The following is a 21383-nucleotide window of genomic DNA, read 5'->3' as shown; positions in this document are numbered from 1 at the left end:
CCTCTGCAGGGGGAAACAATAATCAATAACCATCAATAGTAATTTAAGACATACAAAATCCAAGAAAAGCTCGTTCACAATGGATCCTTGAATCATGCACTAAAAACACACAGAACGAACAAGATGAATTGAAGGAAAGAGCATTTCAAACTATATAAATACCATGAACACCCCCCATCCAAATGGATCCCTCCAATAGGGTTCCACTGAGCATGCCTGAATTTGCCCAAGCATATTTAAGGACAGCTCAAACTAAGCTTGGGCCTTTTCCTGGACCAGAAAGTACTACAGCTCATGTAAGTAATGTCTGTTATAAACCTGCTGCTAGTATCATGATTTATACCAGTAGCATAACTTTAACTGTAAAAGGTGATCTTCTGTGCCAAGCTAGGAAACCTTGAGATCGCAATGAGACGTAAAGCAGCATTAGCAGATAAACTGGTGAGGGGGAAAATGTATGAACTACTGCAAGGCCAGAGCAGGGAAAGCGCAGGACTGGAATAAGGGGGAAATATGAAAGGAAATAGATTCAACCAGGGGAAACCACTAATGAAGGAAAGGCTTCCAAACACTGTGGTTGGCTATATCAGATTTCAGTGTTCCTTAATGAGAATCACAGCCAAAAGCTTGAGACACAAGTGAGAACCTGAATGTCCACTTGACCAGATTTTATGCAGGATGTCTGAGCAAAATACACAAATATCACATTTCAGATACATGAAGGATATCACATGTTTTTGGACCTGTTCCTGCTGAACTTGCCATCACAGAAGTTACAGGACAATACAGGGAAATGCACACTAAGCAGTGGGCCATCAAATGCTCAACAGAGAGCAAAGCTTCAGCATTGGAGGTCAGATTTGCGTGATTGGCAGCAGTGAGTTTTGCTGGATTGTATGTAACTTATACAACATTTGCTGGATGTTTTGTGATGTCTATAGTTTGGAGTGTTTTTTGTAGAATGCTTTTTGTGCTGTGTACGGAATCGGAGTATAAAAGTTTAATCTTCAGCTCATGTTTTACGTGTCTTACTCTTAGTATGTAATTATTCATGTTTATTTCATTTTTGGACCCTCATTCCATAACGTCCAACACTGAGTGATTATGCTGCAAAGAATGCGAGTTCAATGCATTGTGTTCTTTAGTCATTTCTACAATCATACTGATGTGGACAGTGAGGATGAATCCATGTTGAGGAGCAAGGTCAAATTAAAATATCAAGAATTATTCATCACGCTGGTGAAACCGGGCAGTTTTACAAATGTATCCATTATTATGAAACCTTTCTGGACTTGTCTCACGAGTGGAAATTAGGACAGATTTGCAATTCTATGCAGCTTCTATTCTATCGTCCCCTTTTGAGTCTTGGCTCCTCACGAGGTTTCTTCCTCTGGCTCTTGGAGTTGTTCTTTGTTATTGTTACTGCTGGCGAAGCTCATGGGGGCTTGGACACAGATTTTTCTGTAAAGTTGCTTTTTGACAATGCCTGTGATTCCCATGTTACTCTGTGCTGCATATTTAAGTATTCTTCTCAACTCAGCCCCAAGCCAATCAGTATGTCTGGTGACTAGGCAGCCCAGGCAGAGTATGATACACTGCTCAAAAAATAAAGGGAACACTTAAACAACACAAAATAACTCCAAGTAAATCAAACTTCTGTGAAATCAAACTGTCCACTTAGGAAGCAACACTGACCATCAATTTCACAGCTGTGCATGTGTCTGCACAAACGGTTAGAAACCGACTCCTTGAGGATGGTATGAGGGCCCGACGTCCACAGATGGGGGTTGTGCTCACAGCCCAACACCGTGCAGGACGCTTGGCATTTGCCAGAGAACACCAGGATTGGCAAATTCGCCACTGGCGCCCTGTGATCTTCACAGATGAAAGCAGGTTCACAATGAGCACATGTGACAGACGTGACAGAGTCTGGAGACGCCGTGGAGAGCGATCTGCTGCCTGCAACATCCTTCAGCATGACTGGTTTGGCAGTGGGTCAGTAATACAGAGACTTCAGTGCAAGCTAATGGAGTCATTAAGTTACAGGAGTGTGTAATGAAACCGTCAGCAGGCCCATTGTGTGTTAGAGTTAATCAACATGAATCAGCTGAATTGCTACTTTGAAAGTAAGCTTAATGAGTCAAATATCATTTTGATACAACTTTATGGTTCAGGTATAGCAGCAGCATTCAAATAGAGGCCAAGTGCTCATAACTGCCTGCTACCTCACACTATTTCCAGCATAGACTTGCAAGTAACAGCAGCCAAAATCAATATAATACACTGGCTGATTGCAGATATTGTGTTTTGGAGCAAATTGCTGCGGATTCTGACCTTGGTCAATTCTAACCATGCAATCCTGCATCTGGTGCATGAGCCTTTCTTTCTAATGCTGCTTCTGTTAGATTGCATTAGGTAGTCTTAGCAAGGAACCTCATTAATATCAATAAACACTGTTAAAGCTTTTGATGTACAACAGAAAATAATTTAGTCCAGTTACTGCTTAATAAAGTAATATTGCACATCTAATTAATTGCCAACTACTCACTTGAGGCTTAAGGGCTTTAGAACAGCATTATAATGCCCCTTACTGTCATTTGCTGTAGGTACGAATGTCCTTTATCTCTAATATGGCATCCCTACACCTGCACAGAGGCCTTTAAACAGAGGAGACTGACCAGCCGCCCTACTGAGAATAAATAAAGGTTGGGAAATACGACGTTTGCCTTCATATATGAAAAAGCCTTGTTTGTTCTCTCTCCAGGTTCCTCTGCCATCATCACGGCATGCGTCTGTGTGGCTCTGCTGCTGATTGGAGGATCAGCACTGACCTGCTACAAACTTTATTTATTTTGAGTAAGAGTCGATAAGATGTTAAAGTAAATAAAACAGTGGGAAACATTTGCTATTCAGTGAAAGCCGTACTGCCCTTCAGATGCTTGAACATAAGCTTGCATTAATCATTATTACGTGAACCTTCAGAGACGGTAAACGTTATTCACAGCCGTCAAGCCGTATTCATTCACTGATGCCTATATAGTTCACGTCTAATATGAGAGAGAGACAGTTGCACTCCAGATGGGGCAACTTTAGTGGTTTCTCTGCAGCCAGACCAGCTGATGATCTGATTGCTACAGCAAAGCACTTTGTAAATTCTGAGACACTCTCTGGCGTCTCTGATGATTCACTTCTCATGTGAGATCATCATTTCTTCATTTCTAGCGTGTGCTTGACAAAAGACCTTTGCGCCCACAGTCTGATCTAGTTTAGGCTGGTAAGTCTTGAAAAACAGAACATGAGTGGAGCAGAACTACTGTGCGTTTTATAATCTGTACTAGACTAGATTTCCAGGACCGCAGCCTTACATGGCTTTCTCCCACCAAAAATGAGTAAACCCTACTTTACATGGGTAAAACAAGGCTTGGCATCTGGTAAAGTAGGTGGCTAACAGGCACCCACTTTAAAACACAAGCAACAGCTTTAGTTTAATAGCTGCCCTTTTATTCTGAAGCAGCAAAATAATTACATTAAAGGGAAAATAAGCACGGTACCTGTTTAGCTTATGATCTTATTCAGGGTGGTTCACCAGTCGTCTAATGTTGGCTTTCTCAAAGTGGAAGTTCAATTGTGAAAAATGGACATTTGACATATGAGGATGTGAGATCACTGTGTTTGGCGCTAAACCGCTGAGTTTAAGCTGTGTATGCACGATATGTGTGTGTGTGTGTGTGTGTGTGTGTGTGTGTGTGTGTATGAATAAATATATACACACACTACTGCTCAAAAAATAAAGGGAACACTTAAACAACACAATATAACTCCAAGTAAATCAAACTTCTGTGAAATCAAACTGTCCACTTAGGAAGCAACACTGACAATCAGTTTCACAGCTGTTGTGCAAATGGAACAGACAACAGGTGGAAATCACTGGCAACTAGCAAGACTCACTCAATAAAGGAGTGGTTCTGCAGGTGGGACCACAGACCACTTCTCAGTACCTTTCTGCTTTCTGGCTGATGTTTTGGTCACTTTTGAATGTTGGTGGTCTTTCACACTCGTGGTAGCAGGAGACGAACTCTACAACCCACACAAGTGGCTCAGGTAGTGCAGCTCATCCAGGATGGCGCATCAATGCAAGCTGTGGCAAGAAGGTTTGCTGTGTCTGTCAGCGTAGCGTCCAGAGGCTGGAGGTGCCACCAGGAGACAGGCCAGTACACCAGGAGACGTGGAGGAGGCCGTAGGAGGGCAACAACCCAGCAGCAGGACGGCTACCTCCGCCTTTGTGCAAGGAGGAACAGGAGGAGCTGCCAGAGCCCTGCAAAATGACCTCCAGCAGGCCGCAAATGTGCATGTGTCTGCACAAGCGGTTAGAAACCGACTCCATGAGGATGGTATGAGGGCCCGACGTCTACAGATGGGGGTTGTGCTCACAGCCCAACACCGTGCAGGACGCTTGGCATTTGCCAGAGAACACCAGGATTGGCAAATTGGCCACTGGCGCCCTGTGATCTTCACAGATGAAAGCAGGTTCACACTGAGCACATGTGACAGACGTGACAGAGTCTGGAGACGCCGTGGAGAGCGATCTGCTGCCTGCAACATCCTTCAGCATGACCGGTTTGGCAGTGGGTCAGTAATGGTGTGGGGTGTCATTTCTTTGGAGGGCCGCTCAGCCCTCCATGTGCTCACCAGAGGTAGCCTGACTGCCATTAGGTACCGAGATGAGATCCTCAGACCCCTTGTGAGACCATATGCTGGTGCGGTTGGTCCTGGGTTCCTCCTAATGCAGGACAATGCTAGACCTCATGTGGCTGGAGTCTGTCAGCAGTTCCTGCAAGATGAAGGCATTGAAGCTATGGACTGGCCCGCCGTTCCCCAGACCTGAATCCGATTGAGCACATCTGGGACATCATGTCTCGCTCCATCCACCAACGCCACGTTGCACCACAGACTGTCCAGGAGTTGGCGGATGCTTTAGTCCAGGTCTGGGAGGAGATCCCTCAGGAGACCATCCGCCACCTCATCAGGAGCTGCCCAGGCGTTGTAGGGAGGTCATACAGGCACGTGGAGGCCACACACAACACTGAGCCTCATTTTGACTTGTTTTAAGGACATCACATCAAAGTTGGATCAGCCTGTCGTGTGTTTTTCCACTTTAATTTTGTGTGTGACTCCAAATCCAGGCCTCCATTGGTTAATAAATTTGATTTCCATTGATTTTTATGTGATTTTGTTGTCGGCACATTCAACTTTGTACAGAACAAAGTATTCAATGAGTATTTCATTCATTCAGATCTAGGATGTGTTGAGTGTTCCCTTTATTCTTTTGAGCTGTGTGTGTGTGTGTGTGTGTGTGTGTGTGTGTGTGTGTGTATATATACATAAAAAAAAAATAATAAATAAATACATAAAAAATCTCACTGCTGTTGGAATAAAACCTCATATCTCCAAAATGGTAAGGAGAAGGAATGTTAGTCAATGGAACCGGATGTTTTTCCATGTAATTTTAGGCCATTCATTTAAGTCCATTCCTCATGTTTATACAGAATGTAAAAGGCAACAGACATCTTCAAATTATGTCAAACTGAAAAACGTCAAAAATGGAGATACAAGTTTTTCTTCTGACTTTCAACTTCACTGTTCTTATCCCCAAAACGGTAACTTTACAGAAAAAGGAAAACATGTAATGTAAGTCAATGGAACCGGATGTCCCCAAGTAATTTTGGGTCATTTCTTTTGCTTCATTATTCATGAAATTTACACAATGTAAAAATCAGCAATGATATATGCTGTATGTGACTTTATACAGCTCTAAGCCCTGCGTGTTTAGTTTGGTATGCGTGCAGTGAAGGTGGGGGAGGTACTGTGAGTTTGAATAACTCAGACAGATGCAAAAGGAAGCAACAAAAGCAGAAGGAAAACGGCCAGTTGCACAAAACAAACTGCAAGTTTCACAGGAAATTACAATGTACCTCTGGAGGGGATCAACAGGCGTCTGTGCGAACATCTGACACCTGTGAATCTTCAGTCCAGGATGAAGATACTCTTCATCTTCACACTTCACCTGATCTCAGGTCAGTTCCTCTACTTCAGATTGAAGTTACAGAACTTTTACATGTAAGTGTTTTTAGCAGAGATGCGAGGTGTGAATCTTAATGAAGCTGAACTGTAAAATTGAGGGCTTTCATTGGCAGGTCCAGTGAGCTGCTTTGATGTGATTGGCTACCCACAAGGTACTGTCATAATCTTCTGCAGTCACCGACTGCGTGGAGAGTTTAAATACTTTTGTGAAGAAAAACCACAAAAATGTGCGTATATGAAATCTCACACACCATACACACAGGATCAGACATACAGATTCACTGTACATGATTCCACTGGAGGTCTTATGGTGATCTACAGAAACCTGAGTTTACAGGATGCTGGATCATATCAGTGTGGAGAGACTGGCATGTGGGAAAATTATGTGAACCTTAAAATGAACTCAGGTGAGATTCATATTTTGTTTGTTTGTGTTTGTTTGTTTTTCATGAACAACTGGATCAGTTAATTTCCTCTGGTTGACAGATCCGTGTTGTTTGGGGTCAAACACTGTGGCTGGTTATCTGGGAGAGACGGTCACCATCAACTGTTCATATCCAGAGGACTTTAAGAGAAGCACCAAGCTTTTATTTAAACAGGATGGTCAAGATTTTGAAATTGTAATTGATGATACAGTAACTCAGAAAGGCAGATTCTCCATCTCTGATGACAGAAGATCTAAAGTTCTCAGTGTGGGAATCAGTGATGTGAGAGAAGATGATGGAGGCGTTTATTACTGTGGAGTGGGGAGAGGAGGACAGTCAGTCAGTTATCTTTCTCTCTACACAGAGACTCAGCTACAGGTGAATGGTGAGATACATTAACATCTCTCAAAGTTTATGTAGTCATTGTTTATGTGGAGAAAGATACTAATAAGACCCGTTTGTTTCCCAGTAGCTGACGTCTGCCTAAAGACTGTAGATTTACACTGTCTCACTGCACTGAGCACACAGAACAGAGGAAGTTGCCCTGAGGTTAGAATCAGCTGTCTACTCAGCTGGAATCACAGTGCCACTTTTCAGAAATGGCTTTTCATACATACATACAGTGCTGTGAAAAAGCATTTGCTCCTCACCTGTTTCATTCTATTGTTGCTAATTTGTGACTTGTTTTCAGTCATCCAGCTAATTTTAACACATTTAAAAACCACACAAATGAACAAAACATTTCGTTTGTAAATGATCGTTGTGCTGATTGAAGATAAAGATTTATCCAAAACATATTTCACCTATGCGAAACTGCCTGTTTAAGGTCTTGCCACGGCACCTCAATGGGATCCAAGTCAGAACCTTCGTTTTGTTTCTTCTAAGCCATTCAGAGGTGGACTTGCTTGTGTGCTTTGGGTCATTGTCCTGCTGAACAACACAACTGTGCTTGAGCATTAGATGTTTGGGCAGACATTCTCCTTCAGGATTGTCTAAAAAAAGCAGAATTCGAACTTCCATCAATTGACAAGTCATCCAGGCCCTGGAGACACAAAGCAGCCCTAGACAATCACACTACCACCACCATGTTTCACTGTTGATATGATGTTAATATGGTGAAATGCGCTGTTAGTCTTCCATGGGTTCCACCTTTGACTTCAGTCCATCAGTCATCTAGATGAGCCTTTGTGAGGCTTGCAATGCTTTAGATGTTTGCCTGGGTTCTTTTGTGATCTCGTGAATGAGTCGTTAGTGCGCTCCTGGTGAAGGTTTGGTAGGCCCGGCCACTCCAGTGAAGGTTCACAATTATTTACAACTATTTGAATCTCTTTAGAACGTGACATCATGTGCTTCTGTGGAGATCTTCTAGCTGCTTCATATTGCCAGTAAGGTTATATTTAAGTGATGTTTAGATTCAGTGGGTCTGGCAGTAATCATGCATGAGTGTTTTGTACATTACAACAGCTCAATATCTACTTTAGAGAAACAGTCTAGTAACTAGTAATATCCAGGTATGTCAGGCAAACCTGATTACTGTAAAAACTCAACCCTTCATGGCTTTTTTAATGTGTCTTTTTATTTACAGCCATCTACAGGACCTCAACCACAGCACCAACTACAGTCAAATCTAGTAAAACTTTCAGTAAGAACCTCCTTTTTCATTCTACATTCATGTTAATTGTGCATCTACAGAATTGTGGTAACACTTTACAGTAGGGCTACATGACACCTATATAAGCTTGTCATGATAACTGACATAACCTTACATAACTGTTTATACACCCTTATTCCAACAGGCATCATCTCTCCTAAAGGCTGCCTTAGCCGACTTTGCTCTAGTTAATGATGTCTGTTGGAATAGAGGAATAATAGAGGAATGCACATTTATGAACGTTTATGTAGGGTTATGTCAGTTGTTAGGACAAGCTTATGTAGCTGTCATGTAGCCTTATTAACTGTTGTAAACTGTTACAACAACTGTTTCTGAATGTATGTGTGTTCGTATGTATGTATATATATCTCCAGGTTCTCCTGTCATCATTTCTATAAGTGTCTGTGTGGTTCTTCTGCTGATTGGAGGATTCGCACTGATATTCTGTATTGTGATTCACAGGAAGAAACAAGGTACAGTTCAAAGTACCCCCCCCCCACACACACCCCCACACCCCAACACACAAACATATACACTCTATAAGAACTGTAAGAATGTGTGCTCATCAGTTGAGAAACAATACATGTTATTGGCTCTATCCATTTACAGGCCTCACTCAATCATTCAGAACAGAGCTCAACACCAGTGAACAGGTGAGAAATGATGTCATTGCGTGCAGGTGTGTGACTTTTAGCGCTGTTTTTCCATCCATGTTGTTCTCATTCTTGTTCACTCTCAGGTTTCCCCTGTGGCCAGTAACAATGATGACACTGGTGCTTATGCCAATGCTTCATCACCAACTAACACACCTGATAAAGACATCATACAACCACTCCAAGACCAAGACTCCACTTACACCACCGTGAGCTTCCGGAAGAACCCGGCCTCAACCGCTGATACCTCAGCCGTCTTCAGTCAGGAGGAATCTGCTACTGAGTACGCCACAATCAGACACCACACAGACCTCGAGTAGCGTTGATCAGTGCTGAACTAACGGCCAATCACCATCTTACTTTCAAAGGCAGGAATGCCCAACGGTGGTTGGATAATGTAGTGGGTAACACCTCTGCCTTCTACGCTGCAGACTGGGGTTCAATCCCCCACCTGGGTAACCGCCCTACACTATACCAATAAGAGTCCTTGGGCAAGACTCCTAACACCACCTTCACCTCCCTGTGTAAAATGATCAAGTTGTAAGTCGCTCTGGATAAGAGCGTCAGCCAAATGCCGTAAATGTAAAAATACCAGCCTTACATCCAAAGACTCATGAGCCGAGTTTGTGAAATGTGAGCTCAGTCTTCTGTTTGTTTTCCTGTTCAGCAAATAAAACATATAAACCGACTTCATGCAGCTGCGCATTGGTTCATTACTGTTCTATCTATTTGTGACCTGCCCAAGATCTTTAGACCTGCTTGTTCCAACTCTGACCACTCTCTGCTTTATTGCTCATTTTGCTTTCAGCCATATTTATAACTTAGCACATGCTGTATTTGTACTTTTTCTTGCTTAGTAGCAGCATGTGGTCATCGTTAGTGTGAAGAGAAGGGGGATTTCCACACAGGCCAAAACCCCAGAGAACAGGAAGAGCTGTGAAACGAGGCTGTGGACACAGTGAGGTGTAGATCAGCGCACACTGATAGAACCACAGCCTATGTTTTGTCTTATTGACCTGAACGAAAGAGAGAGAGTCACGCTTTCTTTTTAATTATTAGATTTATCCACGTGTGTCAGGAGGGAAGGAGTGAGTTAAAGAGAGCGAGACAAAAAGAGAGAAGGAGGAAAGGAAACAAAAACAAGAGAGGGAGGGAAAGAGTGAGCAGATGAGAGAAATAACGGCAGAAAGTGAAAACGTTCAACATTCAGGACATTTCTCAAGGAGTTGAAAAGGTTAAAGGATTAGGGGTCCGATCCTGGTAGCACAAGCAGGTCCTGGATCAGTGTGGACATAAACTTTAAATAACATTAACCAACACTTTAATCAAGCTAGAAATATCAGTAACACATTCTATGAATGTCCCATTTGTAAGCATCTGTAAACACAACATTTTATAATGCCTTGATGTGGCATTATAAACATTTATAAAATTAATTACACTGTATTACACTTTACAGCCATGTTTATTATACATTATGAATTGTTATTATAATGCATTATGAGTAGTGTTGATAACATGCTATCATGTCAGTGCCAAAGGAGTAAGTCCCAGCTTTGGAGAGCGTAAAGACAAATACTAGGCTAACGGTGGTGCACATTAACAGTGGTGCACATTATCAGTGGTGCACATTATCAGTGGTGCACATTATCAGTGGTGCACATTATCAGTGGTGCACATTAACAGTGGTGAACATTAACAGTGGTGAACATTGACTTTCCCACATTGGGTGAAACTCTGATGTTGCTCTAGTTTAAACTCTGACATTTGAAGCCTGTAATGAGCTTTATTGTGTTTTAGTGTTTCAGTAAATCCTTCAGTAAATTCTTCAACTTGAAGCCTCAGTCTGAACCCTGGAGGAGGCTTTAGTCCAGCACGCTCCACTTTACTTAGAGCGGACTAATACAGCTTATGAGCTCTTATGTGTTATGGACAGTAATTATAATACATTATGTTAACCGTTCATAATACATAATAAGCATGGCTATAATGTGAAATGCGTTTTAAAGTATTTATAGCCATGTTTATAATGCCTTATGAATGCATTATAACATGTTATGAATGTCACCTTTGTTAGCATCTATAAACACATTCATAGAAAGTGTTACTGAAATCTTGTCACTACAGTGTGGAGGGGATATATACATGCATAGCCTGTGCTGAATGTCAGATCCTCTGTTTACTTTAGGGTATGGTCAGTGGTGCTGATTGGAGCAGCTGTGAGGCTGAACAACTGTAACACTCACCAATGAAAGAGGAACCAACCAAACCAGAGAGAAGAGGAGACGGAGTAAGACATACACAGAGAGAGACGACCACGAATTATGAGGAGAAGCAGAATTGAAGACAATAAAAGAGCGTAGAGGATTTTGAATAAAGTGGGTTGAAGACAGAGATGAAGATCTTCCTCATCTTCATCCTCTACCTGAACTCAGGTAAGACGTTAGACCTTTTTACACACCTATTTTACACATCCGTGTAAGATACAATTGCTTTCTATTACATAACAATTTTGCTGGAGGAATAAGTGAAAGAATCTGTAGAAGTTTGGAGAAATAAATTAGAACCTTTCATTTGATTGGCAGGTCCAGTGGGTTGCTTTGATGTGATTGGCTACCCAGGAGGTAGTGTCGTCATCTACGTTTCTCATGATAAATATGGAGAGCTTGATAAATATTTCTGTGGGAAACCATTAAACAAGTCTGCTTTCATAAAATCTAACCAAGCACGGAACTTGTGGAGTCATGAAGACAGACTTTCTCTGTTTGACTCTCCTGGAGGGCTTATAGTGATGTATAGAAACCTGAGTTTACAGGATGCTGGATCATATCAGTGTGGAGAGACGGGGGTGTGGAATCAGACTGTGAACCTGAAGGTCAACACAGGTGATCAGCTTTCCTACAATGATCTATATATTCCTTACTCAATCTAAAATCAATGGAGAAGTTAATTGGTTATATATGGTTGACAGATCCGTGTTGTTTGGGGTCAAACACTGTGTCTGGTTATCTGGGAGAGACGGTCACCATCAGCTGTTCATATCCAGAGCAGTTTAAATCAAACATCAAGATGTTCTACAAAGTTGATGGTCAAGATTTTATTGAAGTCATACGGACCATAAAGTCTCACATTGGCAGATTCTCCATCTCTGACGACAGAAGATCTAAAGTTCTCAGTGTGAGAATCAGTGATGTGAGAGAAGATGATGCAGGAGTTTATTCCTGTGGAGTGGGAAGCGTAGAAGAGTCAATCAGCTACAACTCCCTCTACAGAGAGATTGTGCTACAGGTCACTGGTGAGATACATCAACTCACATTGCTGATTATACACTGACTGGCCAATATATCAAGAACACTTTCTTGTTCCTACACTCATTGTCCATTTTATCAGCTCCACTGACCATACAGGAGCACTTTGTAGTTACGTAATTATGAATTGTAGTCCATCTATTGCATGGCATACTTTGTTGGCCCCCTGTTACCCTGTTCTTCAGTGGTCAGGACCACCACAGAGCAGATATTGTGTGTTGCACTGATATGAGTGGTTCATGAATAATAAATGTAAAAAAAAAAAGGCATTTTCATTACGTTGCACTCTGAACCGTGTTTATTATTTTATGTGTTTTCTCATGTATTGTAATAAGCAAAAGGAACGTCGACTAAATCAAAGCAACCACCGCCAGCAGGATGGGGCTCAACTCTGAAACCAACAGAGACCTACAGAAGCACATCAATGGCACCAACCACAGTCACATCCGAAGAACATTTCAGTAAGAACTCATATCAAATCAGTAACATTTTATGTATATTATATATGTAAAATATATATTTTATATATATATATATATATATAAATGTAGAAGTTCCTCCCTTTAGACCTCAACTGGAGTAAAAGTACTAAAGTATTTCCCTTCAAATGTACTTAAGTATAAAGTAAAAGTACTAAAAGAGTAATTCTGGCTCTGATGTCCTGTTATCATTTTTATAACCAGACTGGCTTCATGAACTCATTTCAGGTGAAAGTCCTCCAGCGTCTCTCTTGGTAAACCAGTCTTTTAATAGAACGTCATTAATTAGTGACGCTGACGTCTATTAAAATGATCAGAAGCACAAAACACTGAAGGTAAACAGTTTCCATCAGGGAGAACCGAGTGGCTCTGAAATCACTTTTTACACACAAGCAAAGTTTCAGTTTCAGATTTATTTACAACTTAGTTCCAAGTTTAAGTTGAATAAAAACTGGCTTTAAACTCAGGATCACAGATGAGCTCCTTTACTATGTTGATCTGTAGGCGTCTGTTCATAAACATAAACCAGCCCAAACTCATTTACTATAAAATGAAATGGTGTTTGTAGAAATTCAGAAAAAAGCCGCGTCAGTCTCGACTGCATATGTGGACATATTTCTATATTGAGCTCTATTTACACAAAGTTAGGTTAGTTCATCATTTATGTTGAACAGACTCTCCCAAAGTTTTACGCTGCTGCGCTGACGTTGAACCGCGTGCTGCACTGGGTCGGTATGACCAACAGGTCAAAACCAGCTCTAAACAAAGTGACCGCTGGGCCCTGATTGGTGCTCTGGCTTTGCGCTTCTTTCGTTTTGACATGTTACGTTTTTATACACACAGAAACCAAAAGGAACGACAGATTTCTCAAAATGTAGGAGGAAAGAGTCGGATATTAGACTCTGAAATGTAGTGGAGTGAAAGGAAAAAGACGCCCAGAACGGAGAAACTTCAGTACAGATACACCAAAAATACTAAAGTACAGAAACTAATTACATTTACTCAGATACTCAGTTACTGTCCACCACTGGTTCTACTTAATGAAACTATTCTTAAACACTTATTCTGTTTATGCTGCTATAAAATTACTTGTACCAAACAGTCCGTTCTCATAAAAATCAAGCTTTCACTTTACTTTAACCCACTTTTAATAACCGTGCTGTGGCACCATGTTGAAAGCAACATCCAGGGTATTTGGTGTAGCGTGGAGGAAGTCATTGGGTCAGAAATCATCCAGGATCTTGCAATTCTAGGGAATGATGCAATAGCCAACACTAAAATATCCAGTATGAGTAACTGGTATTTTGAGAATTACATGTCTGGCCAATATGGACACTTCTGCAGAAGAACTGTGAAACGGACACAGCGCTGCCAAAGTGCTAGACCATTACGCTCCAGAAAGTGCTATGACAGCTCCTCAAAAGAACTGTTCTGTAGAACTTCATGACTACTGATGATGTTTAGGATCATCCTTTGCAAATGTAGGTTGATGTAAGTAATCGTGAAAGGCTTGTGTATGAATTCTGCCTTTGCTGCCTCAGGAGAGGTTTAAAGAGCCTCATACAAAAGAACCTGAAATTGTCGGTATATTTAACCTATATAAATCCACAAAACAGCCGCTACTATATTTATTCAGTATTTTGAAGCAAAAATGTACCTTTTGAATCAAAAATGTAGCTGAATGCAAAAGTTAAGGTTAGGTTTATGGATTGACTTTGAGATAAATCTACTCTAATAACATCAGGATTCACTGAAAACATTCATTTTAAGGCAAAAAAATTAATACTGGTTGTTCATGACATTTTGGAGGATATTGACAAAGATCTAATGATGAATTCAGATAGTAGGATAAAACATGGATTAAACTGTCCTTTCCTTGCATCAATCAAATGCCTTCTTTACTAGATACTATTGCAAGATTGGCAAATTCCCCATGTAAGAAAATGAGAAACTGTAACACACAACCCGGTGACATACCCACATTCAGAGTCTATACTTTTAGGACAGATCAGATATTTTAGGTTTTTAGGGGTAAACATTTAATTACAAGACTAAGAATGTTCACTTGCTATAGTCTTGCTATGTGCTATTACTATATTAAGCTAATATCTTCAGCACTAGCTGCTGTAGCATGGCTGAAAATGCTCTAAACCAGGGGTTTCTTCATCCTGGCCCTCGCGATCTACCATGCCGAGTTTTGTTCCCACCCTAATCTTATATACCAGGCAGTGAAGGCCTTTAGGGACAACTTAATTTTAAAGCCAGGTGTGTTGGACCTTAACTCTCCAGTGAGGTCCAGCATTGTGCACACTTGCTCTAAATGATTTGCTGATATGTTCTTGATTGTACTTGATACATTCATTAAACTGTTCTGTCATGGTGTAGAGAGGAAGAGAAATGAGTAGGGATAATCCTAAAGGAACAGCTTGGGAAAAGTGTTCTGGATGTAAAGAGAGTGTCAGACAGGATCATGAGCCTGAAGTTGGAGGTTGATGGTGTAATTTTGAATGTGGTCAGTTCATATGCACCACAGGTTGGTTGTCACTTCGTTGTCAGAGGAGAAAGAGGAATTTTGGAGTAAGATGGATGAAGTGGTAGATGTGGTCCCTAGAGAGGAGAAATTAGTGATTGATGCAGACTTCAATGGACATGTTGGTGAAGGGAACAGAGGGGATGAAGAGGTGCTGGGTATGTATGGTGTGAAAGACAGAAATGCGGAAGGTCAGATGGTTGTAGATTTTGCAGAGAGAATGGAAATGGCTGTGGTGAACACGTGCTTTCAGAAGAGGGAAGAACATGGGGTGACATACAAGAGTGGAGGGAGGTGCACACAGGTGGATTATATCCTTAGCAGGAGATGCCACCTAAAGGAGATTGGAGATTGTAAAGTGGTGCCAGGGGAAAGTGTAGCAAGGCAGCATAGGGTGGTTGTCTGTAGAATGAGATTAGAAACAAAGAAGAGGAAGAGAGTGTAGACAGAGCCAAAGATTAGATGGTGGAAGCTGAAGGAGGAGGATGGTTGCAGGCAGTTCAGGGAAAAATTGCAACAGGCCCTTGGGGGCAGTGAGGAGCTACCTGAGGACTGGGAAACTACAGCTAAGGTGGTGAGAGAAACTGGCAAGAATGTGTTGGGTGTTTCGTCTGATCAGAGGAAAGAAGACAAGGAAAGTTGGTGGTGGAATGAGGAAGTCCAGGAGAGTATTCAGAAGAAGATGGCAGCTAAGAAAAAGTGGGATAACCAGAGAGATGAAGGAAGTAGGCAGGAGTTCTGTGAGGCTAGTCGCATAGCGAAAAGAATGGTGGCAAAGGCAAAGGCTCAGGCCTATGATGAGCTGTATGAGAGGCTGGACAGTAAAGAAGGAGTGAAGGACTTGTATCGTTTGGCTAAACAGAGAGATAGAGCTGGAAAGGATGTACAGCAGGTTAGGCTGATAAAGGATAGAGAGGGAAATGTACTAGTGAGTGAACAGAGAGTGTTGAGTAGATGGAAGGAGTACTTTGAAGAACTAATGAATGAGGAAAACGAGAGAGAGAGGAGGACAACGGGGGGAGAGATAGTGGATCAGGAAGTGCAGAGAATTAGTAAGGTGGAAGTGAGGGCAGCTTTAAAAAGGATGAAGAATGGAAAGGCAGTTGGTCCAGATGACATACCTGTGGAGGTATGGAGATGTTTAGGAGAGAAGGCAGTGGACTTTTTAAACAGGTGGTTTAACAAAATCCTGGAGAGTGAGAGGATGCCTGATGAGTGGAGAAGCAGTGTACTGGTCCCCATTTTTAAGAACAAGGGTGATGTGCAGAGCTGCAGTAACTACAGAGGTATAAAGTTGATGAGCCACACCATGAAGGTATGGGAAAGAGTTGTTGAAGCAAGGCTAAGGCGAGAGGTTCAGATCAGTGAGCAGCAGTTTGGTTTCATGCCCAGAAAGAGCACCACAGATGCAATGTTTGCGTTGAGAGTGTTGGTAGAGAAGTACAGAGAAGGTCAGAAGGAGCTACATTGTGTCTTTGTGGATCTAGAGAAGGCAGATGATAGGGTGCCAAGACAGGAACTGTGGTACTGTATGAGGATAGTGAGACAGTGGTGAGGTGTGCAGTTGGAGTGACAAATGGTTTCAAGGTGAAGGTGGGGTTACATCAGGGATCAGCTTTGAGCCCCTTCTTGTTTGCAATGGTGATGGACAGGTTGACAGATGAGGTCAGGCAGGAGGCTCCATGGACCATGATGTTTGCAGATGACATTGTAATCTGTGGTGAGGGTAGAGAGCAGGTGGAAGAGAATCTGGAGAGGTGGAGGTTAAAGCATAAATTATCAGTTCTACTTTAAGTCCAGCATTTAAGACCATTTATTGTTAAAACTGTGCTGAACGATCAGCCGATCTTTATTTTACTGCAAAGAAGATTATTTTATTTCCACAGCAGCGGAGCTGCAACAGGGCAGTAAAAGAGCTGCATGTTGGTGACCCCTGGTCTATCACAAGATGCTACCAAGTTGGGAGGGTAAAGCCTAGCATGAAGTGCCATCTCTTTGCTCTCTCTTGGACCTTGGCCACTGAGGCTGTGATGCTGATAGGGATTGAACCATCACCGCTAGGGGTGACTCAGGAGCCCTTTACTTTCATTTTGATACAAATGAGTGTGTTTTAAAATAAAACTTTCAAAAGTAAATTAAAATTTATTTCCTTTAAATTTGGCTGTTTATGCCATAAATACTCTTTTCTGTCAATAACATGACTTTTGAAAGCTATTTTTGATTATTATTAGACATGTAAAAGGATATTATTGCAAAGCCAATTAAACTACTTTTTGTAAGTCCCTGTTTTAACAAGCAAACGTATAAATGGGAGGAAAAATTACACATCAGTAGCATCAGTAGTATCATTAGTAGGATTAAAAAAAAACAATAAGAAGCGGTTAATGATCCACTTATCTATTTTGATGGTCATTTTTCTGTTTAGAAATTTCACAGCCCTTCTAATGGCTTTGATTTCAACAATAAATTCTGTTTTCATGAATCATAAGATGGATGACAGTTGATTAAAAAAGGATTGACAATGCAAAATTAGCATGTATTTCTTTTAGCAGGAAGCTTTCATAAATGTATTATATAGACCCAATAATGTGTGTTTCAGGTATTTTCACTATAGCAGCAATAATCAGCACTAGTTTATTAACAATGTGCACTTCACTGAATTTTGACCTAAAATGCCAGATAGATTTCGTGTTAACTGAACCTTTGCAGGTGTTTTGACTTACTTGCATGAATTTTAATGTTTTAATTGAATTAGATTTACTTTATTCATCTATTTTAAGAAGGGAAACGATGCTTGGGCTTTTGTCTGTGTACTGAAACCAATCCTGTCTTGAAAATAGAGGAGTCAGAGAGATCATGGCTCTGATCCCAACATGCTTCAAGTTCTAATGCCCTTCCATCACCATATAGCACCACAGAGCACAGAGGCAGAAGAGATAGAACAGAGACTGATCAGCGGCTTTATGTACAATAAACAAATGATATAAAATAACGTTTAAAAAGATCATGGAGTTATGAAAACGTTTGAACATCATGCCTTGTCTATTTGTTTCATCTTCAGGTTCCCCTGTGATCATCATCACTGTGTGTGTCTGTGTGGCTCTGTTGCTGATTGGAGGATCAGCACTGATCTTCTACAAACTGAGATGCACCAAGACACAGAGTACACACACACACGCACACACACACACAAACATAAACAGATTAATTATGTAGACATATTTATGTAGATGCCCTCAGTCACATGTTAATGATACAGATTAGCTCTAGATAACGGGGGCATTGTCTATGGGGGCAGTCATGGTCTGGAGGTCAGGGAACCAGCCTTATGACTTGAAGTTTGCCAGTCCGATCCCCAGGGCTGACAGGACATATCTGAGGTACCCTTGGGCAAGACACCTAACCCCCAACTGCTCACTGGGCTTTGTGGATAGGGCTGCCTACTGCTCTGGGCAAGTGTGCTCACTGCCCCCCCCAGTGTGTGTCTTCACAAGTGTGTATGTGGTGTTTTGACATACACAACCATCCATGATTGTACAGGCTTGGAATTTTACACGACCAATCAATGCTTGAATGTAGTTTATTTCTTTCATTCATAAAAATATAGGGCATTTTTTCTGTTAAAGAGCTCAGTCAAGAGCTTTGGTTGTATTTTTGCTCCTTAGAATTAAATTATAACATTAATTTAGTATTAGGTTAACTGTTACACAATATATAAGTTTCTATCAGGCCTTGCTAGAGTGTCAAAAATGTCCATTCAGTTACGTTATTATATATCTAGATATCTGGCTAGCTCACAAAGACTGACTAATCTCTTCACTAGCTGACTATTAATTATTCCCTAATATGAAAGACATTTTAAAATGAACACTATAATTAATAAACTGGCAAAAACATTAATAACATGGACTATATTAGATACTCAAGATTTCAGGAAATTGTGGGAGTACTGGTGAACTGCTGTAAATGAACAGAACATTTGTATGACTGATGTTTTATCTCTTTTTGCAGATTCTACATTTATCAACAATCAACCTAGAACAAATTATGCAGTAAGTAGGGGTGATGAAGCAAAACAAATGAATAATGCACACATATCTATAAATATATGTTAAAGAATGCATGAAATGATCTCCTGGTTTGTATTGTTTGTGTTTTTCATATCAGGTTAATAGTTACTATGAAAATGATCCACCTGGAAATCAGAACGCTATCACCATGGGTGCCTACCAGGACCAAAAAAAGAGTCTAAACCCCAGCAGCAACCAATCAGATTCAGTCTACCTGAGCCTAGACCCCAAAACTAACCAAACAGATTCAGTCTATTACAGTTTAAACCCCAACACCAATCAATCAGATTCGGTCTACCAGAGTCTAAACCCCAACACCAACCAATCAGATTCAATCTACCAGAGTCTAAACCCCAACACCAACCAATCAGATTCAGTCTACCAGAGTCTAAACCCCAACACCAATCAATCAGATTCGGTCTACCAGAGTCTAAACCCCAACACCAACCAATCAGATTCAGTCTACCAGAGTCTAAACCCCAAGATCAACTAATCAGATTCAGTCTACCAGGAATCTAAACCCCAACACCAACCAATCAGATTCAGTCTACCAGACTGTAAACCCCAACACCAACCAATCAGATTCAGTCTAGTAGAGCCTAAACCCCAACACCAACCAATCAGATTCAGTCTACCAGAGTCTAAACCCCAACACCAACCATTTAGATTCGTTCTACCAGAGTCTAAGCCCCAACACCAACCAATCAGATTCAGTCTACCACTGTCTAAACCCCAACACCAACCAATCAGATTCAGTCTACCAGAGTCTAAACCCCAACACCAACCAATCAGATTCGGACTACCAGAGTCTAAACCCCAACACCAACCAATCAGATTCAGTCTACCACTGTCTAAACCCCAACACCAACCAATCAGATTCAGTCTTCCACTGTCTAAACCCCAACTCCAACCAATCAGATTCGGACTACCAGAGTCTAAACCCCAACACCAACCAATAAGATTCAGTCTTCCACTGTCTAAACCCAACACCAACCAATCAGATTCAGTCTAGCAGAGCCAAAACTAAAATCATGAAGCATCGTTCAGAACTGTATGAAAATCTTTACTTGCTCCTCACAGGAAACACCAGAAAGAGTACAAATCAGTGAGATTTAATAACTTATTATTGATGCTCAGAACAAGTCTAAATACTTATGTTACATATTCATATACCTATATCTGTGAGATTAGCTATGGTTTTATAAAAAAAGAGCTCTTGCATTGTGTTTATTATTATAAAACCTAAATGTATCTCAGAAATCTCCTCCTTGACTGATCCATAAGAGAAGCTGAATAAGACTGACAAACACATGTAAAAGAAATCAATATAAGAAAAAAAAAGTTTAGTAGTTTTGAAAATGGCATTTTGTTTTTCACTGTTATGTTGGTAAATAATATGTTTGTGTATTCTCTAGTTTGTGTGATGCACCACATTTTCACATTTCTGTGATGCGAATATTGTTAAATGTTCTTTGAATTTAAGAATTTCTCAAGTAAAAAACCCACTATGTTTATGTTATGAGCTCTTTTGAAGAGGTTGTGTAGATTCTCTGTGACACATTCAGAATAACATGTCCTTTCCATTTGTGAAGCTGTAATAAAGTGGTGCTGAGTTACTATATGTGTAAGGGTGATTACTTGGCATAGAATTTGATGGATAAAAATGTCATTTTGCCATTCTTGTATTTATTGATTTATGTATTTGAAGTATTGATGGCACCAAGTGCACGGGCTGTCTAAACCACAGTTTTTAGCATGCGAAGCCGTGACGTTATCACTACTTCATTTTATGGCCAGATGTGAGTTACAACTCCTCTTCAGAACTCTCCAGAGTCCTGTATAAATCCTTGTTATTTCATACGATAAAGAAAACTTGGAGTAGCAAGTTATTACCATCTTGCCTGTTGTTTAAAAGAACCATATCAAGGAATGAGATGCTTTTTTCATTGAATATTTTTTTATTGGTAGCATTTCTAGTGCTGTGGTGATGCTTGGCAGGTCGAGAACTGCAGGCGGTTGGCACAGTACCTGGGCTGATCTTGAAGATCAAAGCAAAATATAAAGGAGACAAGTGACCTTTGTTGTTATTCTCTAATATAACTTGTATACTCGGTATGAAATGTTGTTCTTCAGGCCACATGGTGCAACACTCAATATCAGTAAACAACCCAAGACCAAATAGAGTG

At 40.9% G+C, this 21383-nt stretch overlaps 2 protein-coding genes and 1 long non-coding RNA gene across 4 annotated transcripts; all 3 read left to right on the top strand.

Moving 5' to 3' along the window:
- Nucleotides 1-246: 246 nt before the first annotated feature.
- Nucleotides 247-2842, top strand: LOC108443533. The gene is made up of 3 exons (XR_001859135.2): nucleotides 247-296; nucleotides 714-853; nucleotides 2765-2842. It is a non-coding gene; the product is annotated as an uncharacterized LOC108443533 (long non-coding RNA).
- Nucleotides 2843-5962: 3120 nt separating this feature from the next.
- LOC108443535 lies at nucleotides 5963-11191 on the top strand. Of its 2 annotated transcripts, XM_017724285.2 has the most exons (9): nucleotides 6023-6074; nucleotides 6195-6233; nucleotides 6344-6488; nucleotides 6568-6891; nucleotides 8092-8148; nucleotides 8532-8630; nucleotides 8767-8810; nucleotides 8897-9093; nucleotides 10999-11190. In XM_017724285.2, the coding sequence occupies exons 3-9, from the start codon at nucleotides 6389-6391 to the stop codon at nucleotides 11060-11062; spliced, it is 885 nt and encodes a 294-aa protein (XP_017579774.1). In that variant the 5' UTR covers nucleotides 6023-6074; nucleotides 6195-6233; nucleotides 6344-6388; the 3' UTR covers nucleotides 11063-11190. The 2 variants fall into 2 exon arrangements, with proteins under 2 accessions (XP_017579773.1, XP_017579774.1); XM_017724284.2 differs by having other exon boundaries at nucleotides 5963-6074; nucleotides 6195-6488; nucleotides 10999-11191.
- Nucleotides 11108-19698, top strand: LOC108443525. The gene is made up of 7 exons (XM_017724274.2): nucleotides 11108-11245; nucleotides 11396-11695; nucleotides 11782-12105; nucleotides 12454-12579; nucleotides 18189-18290; nucleotides 19139-19179; nucleotides 19295-19698. Exons 1-7 carry the CDS (start codon nucleotides 11206-11208, stop codon nucleotides 19688-19690), a joined length of 1329 nt encoding a protein of 442 aa, XP_017579763.2. The 5' UTR covers nucleotides 11108-11205; the 3' UTR covers nucleotides 19691-19698.
- The last annotated feature ends 1685 nt before the right edge of the window (nucleotides 19699-21383 follow it).

This window comes from Pygocentrus nattereri, chromosome 12, assembly GCF_015220715.1.
Source record: "Pygocentrus nattereri isolate fPygNat1 chromosome 12, fPygNat1.pri, whole genome shotgun sequence".
Lineage (NCBI taxonomy): Eukaryota > Metazoa > Chordata > Actinopteri > Characiformes > Serrasalmidae > Pygocentrus > Pygocentrus nattereri.
The sequence above is the reverse complement of the archived record's forward strand: the minus strand, read 5'-3'. Positions and strand labels throughout refer to the sequence as shown.

Bases quoted from the DNA above. Each gene is read 5' to 3' on its own strand.
- LOC108443535 (XM_017724284.2), top strand. From the start codon at position 6,035: ATGAAGATACTCTTCATCTTCACACTTCACCTGATCTCAG. The intron at 8,149-8,531 runs GTAAGAACCTCC...ATATATCTCCAG, and splicing joins CAAATCTAGTAAAACTTTCA to GTTCTCCTGTCATCATTTCT. The intron at 9,094-10,998 runs GTACGCCACAAT...TGTTTACTTTAG, and splicing joins CAGGAGGAATCTGCTACTGA to GGTATGGTCAGTGGTGCTGA.
- LOC108443525 (XM_017724274.2), top strand. From the start codon at position 11,206: ATGAAGATCTTCCTCATCTTCATCCTCTACCTGAACTCAG. The intron at 11,696-11,781 runs GTGATCAGCTTT...TATGGTTGACAG, and splicing joins GAACCTGAAGGTCAACACAG to ATCCGTGTTGTTTGGGGTCA. The intron at 12,580-18,188 runs GTAAGAACTCAT...TTTCATCTTCAG, and splicing joins CACATCCGAAGAACATTTCA to GTTCCCCTGTGATCATCATC.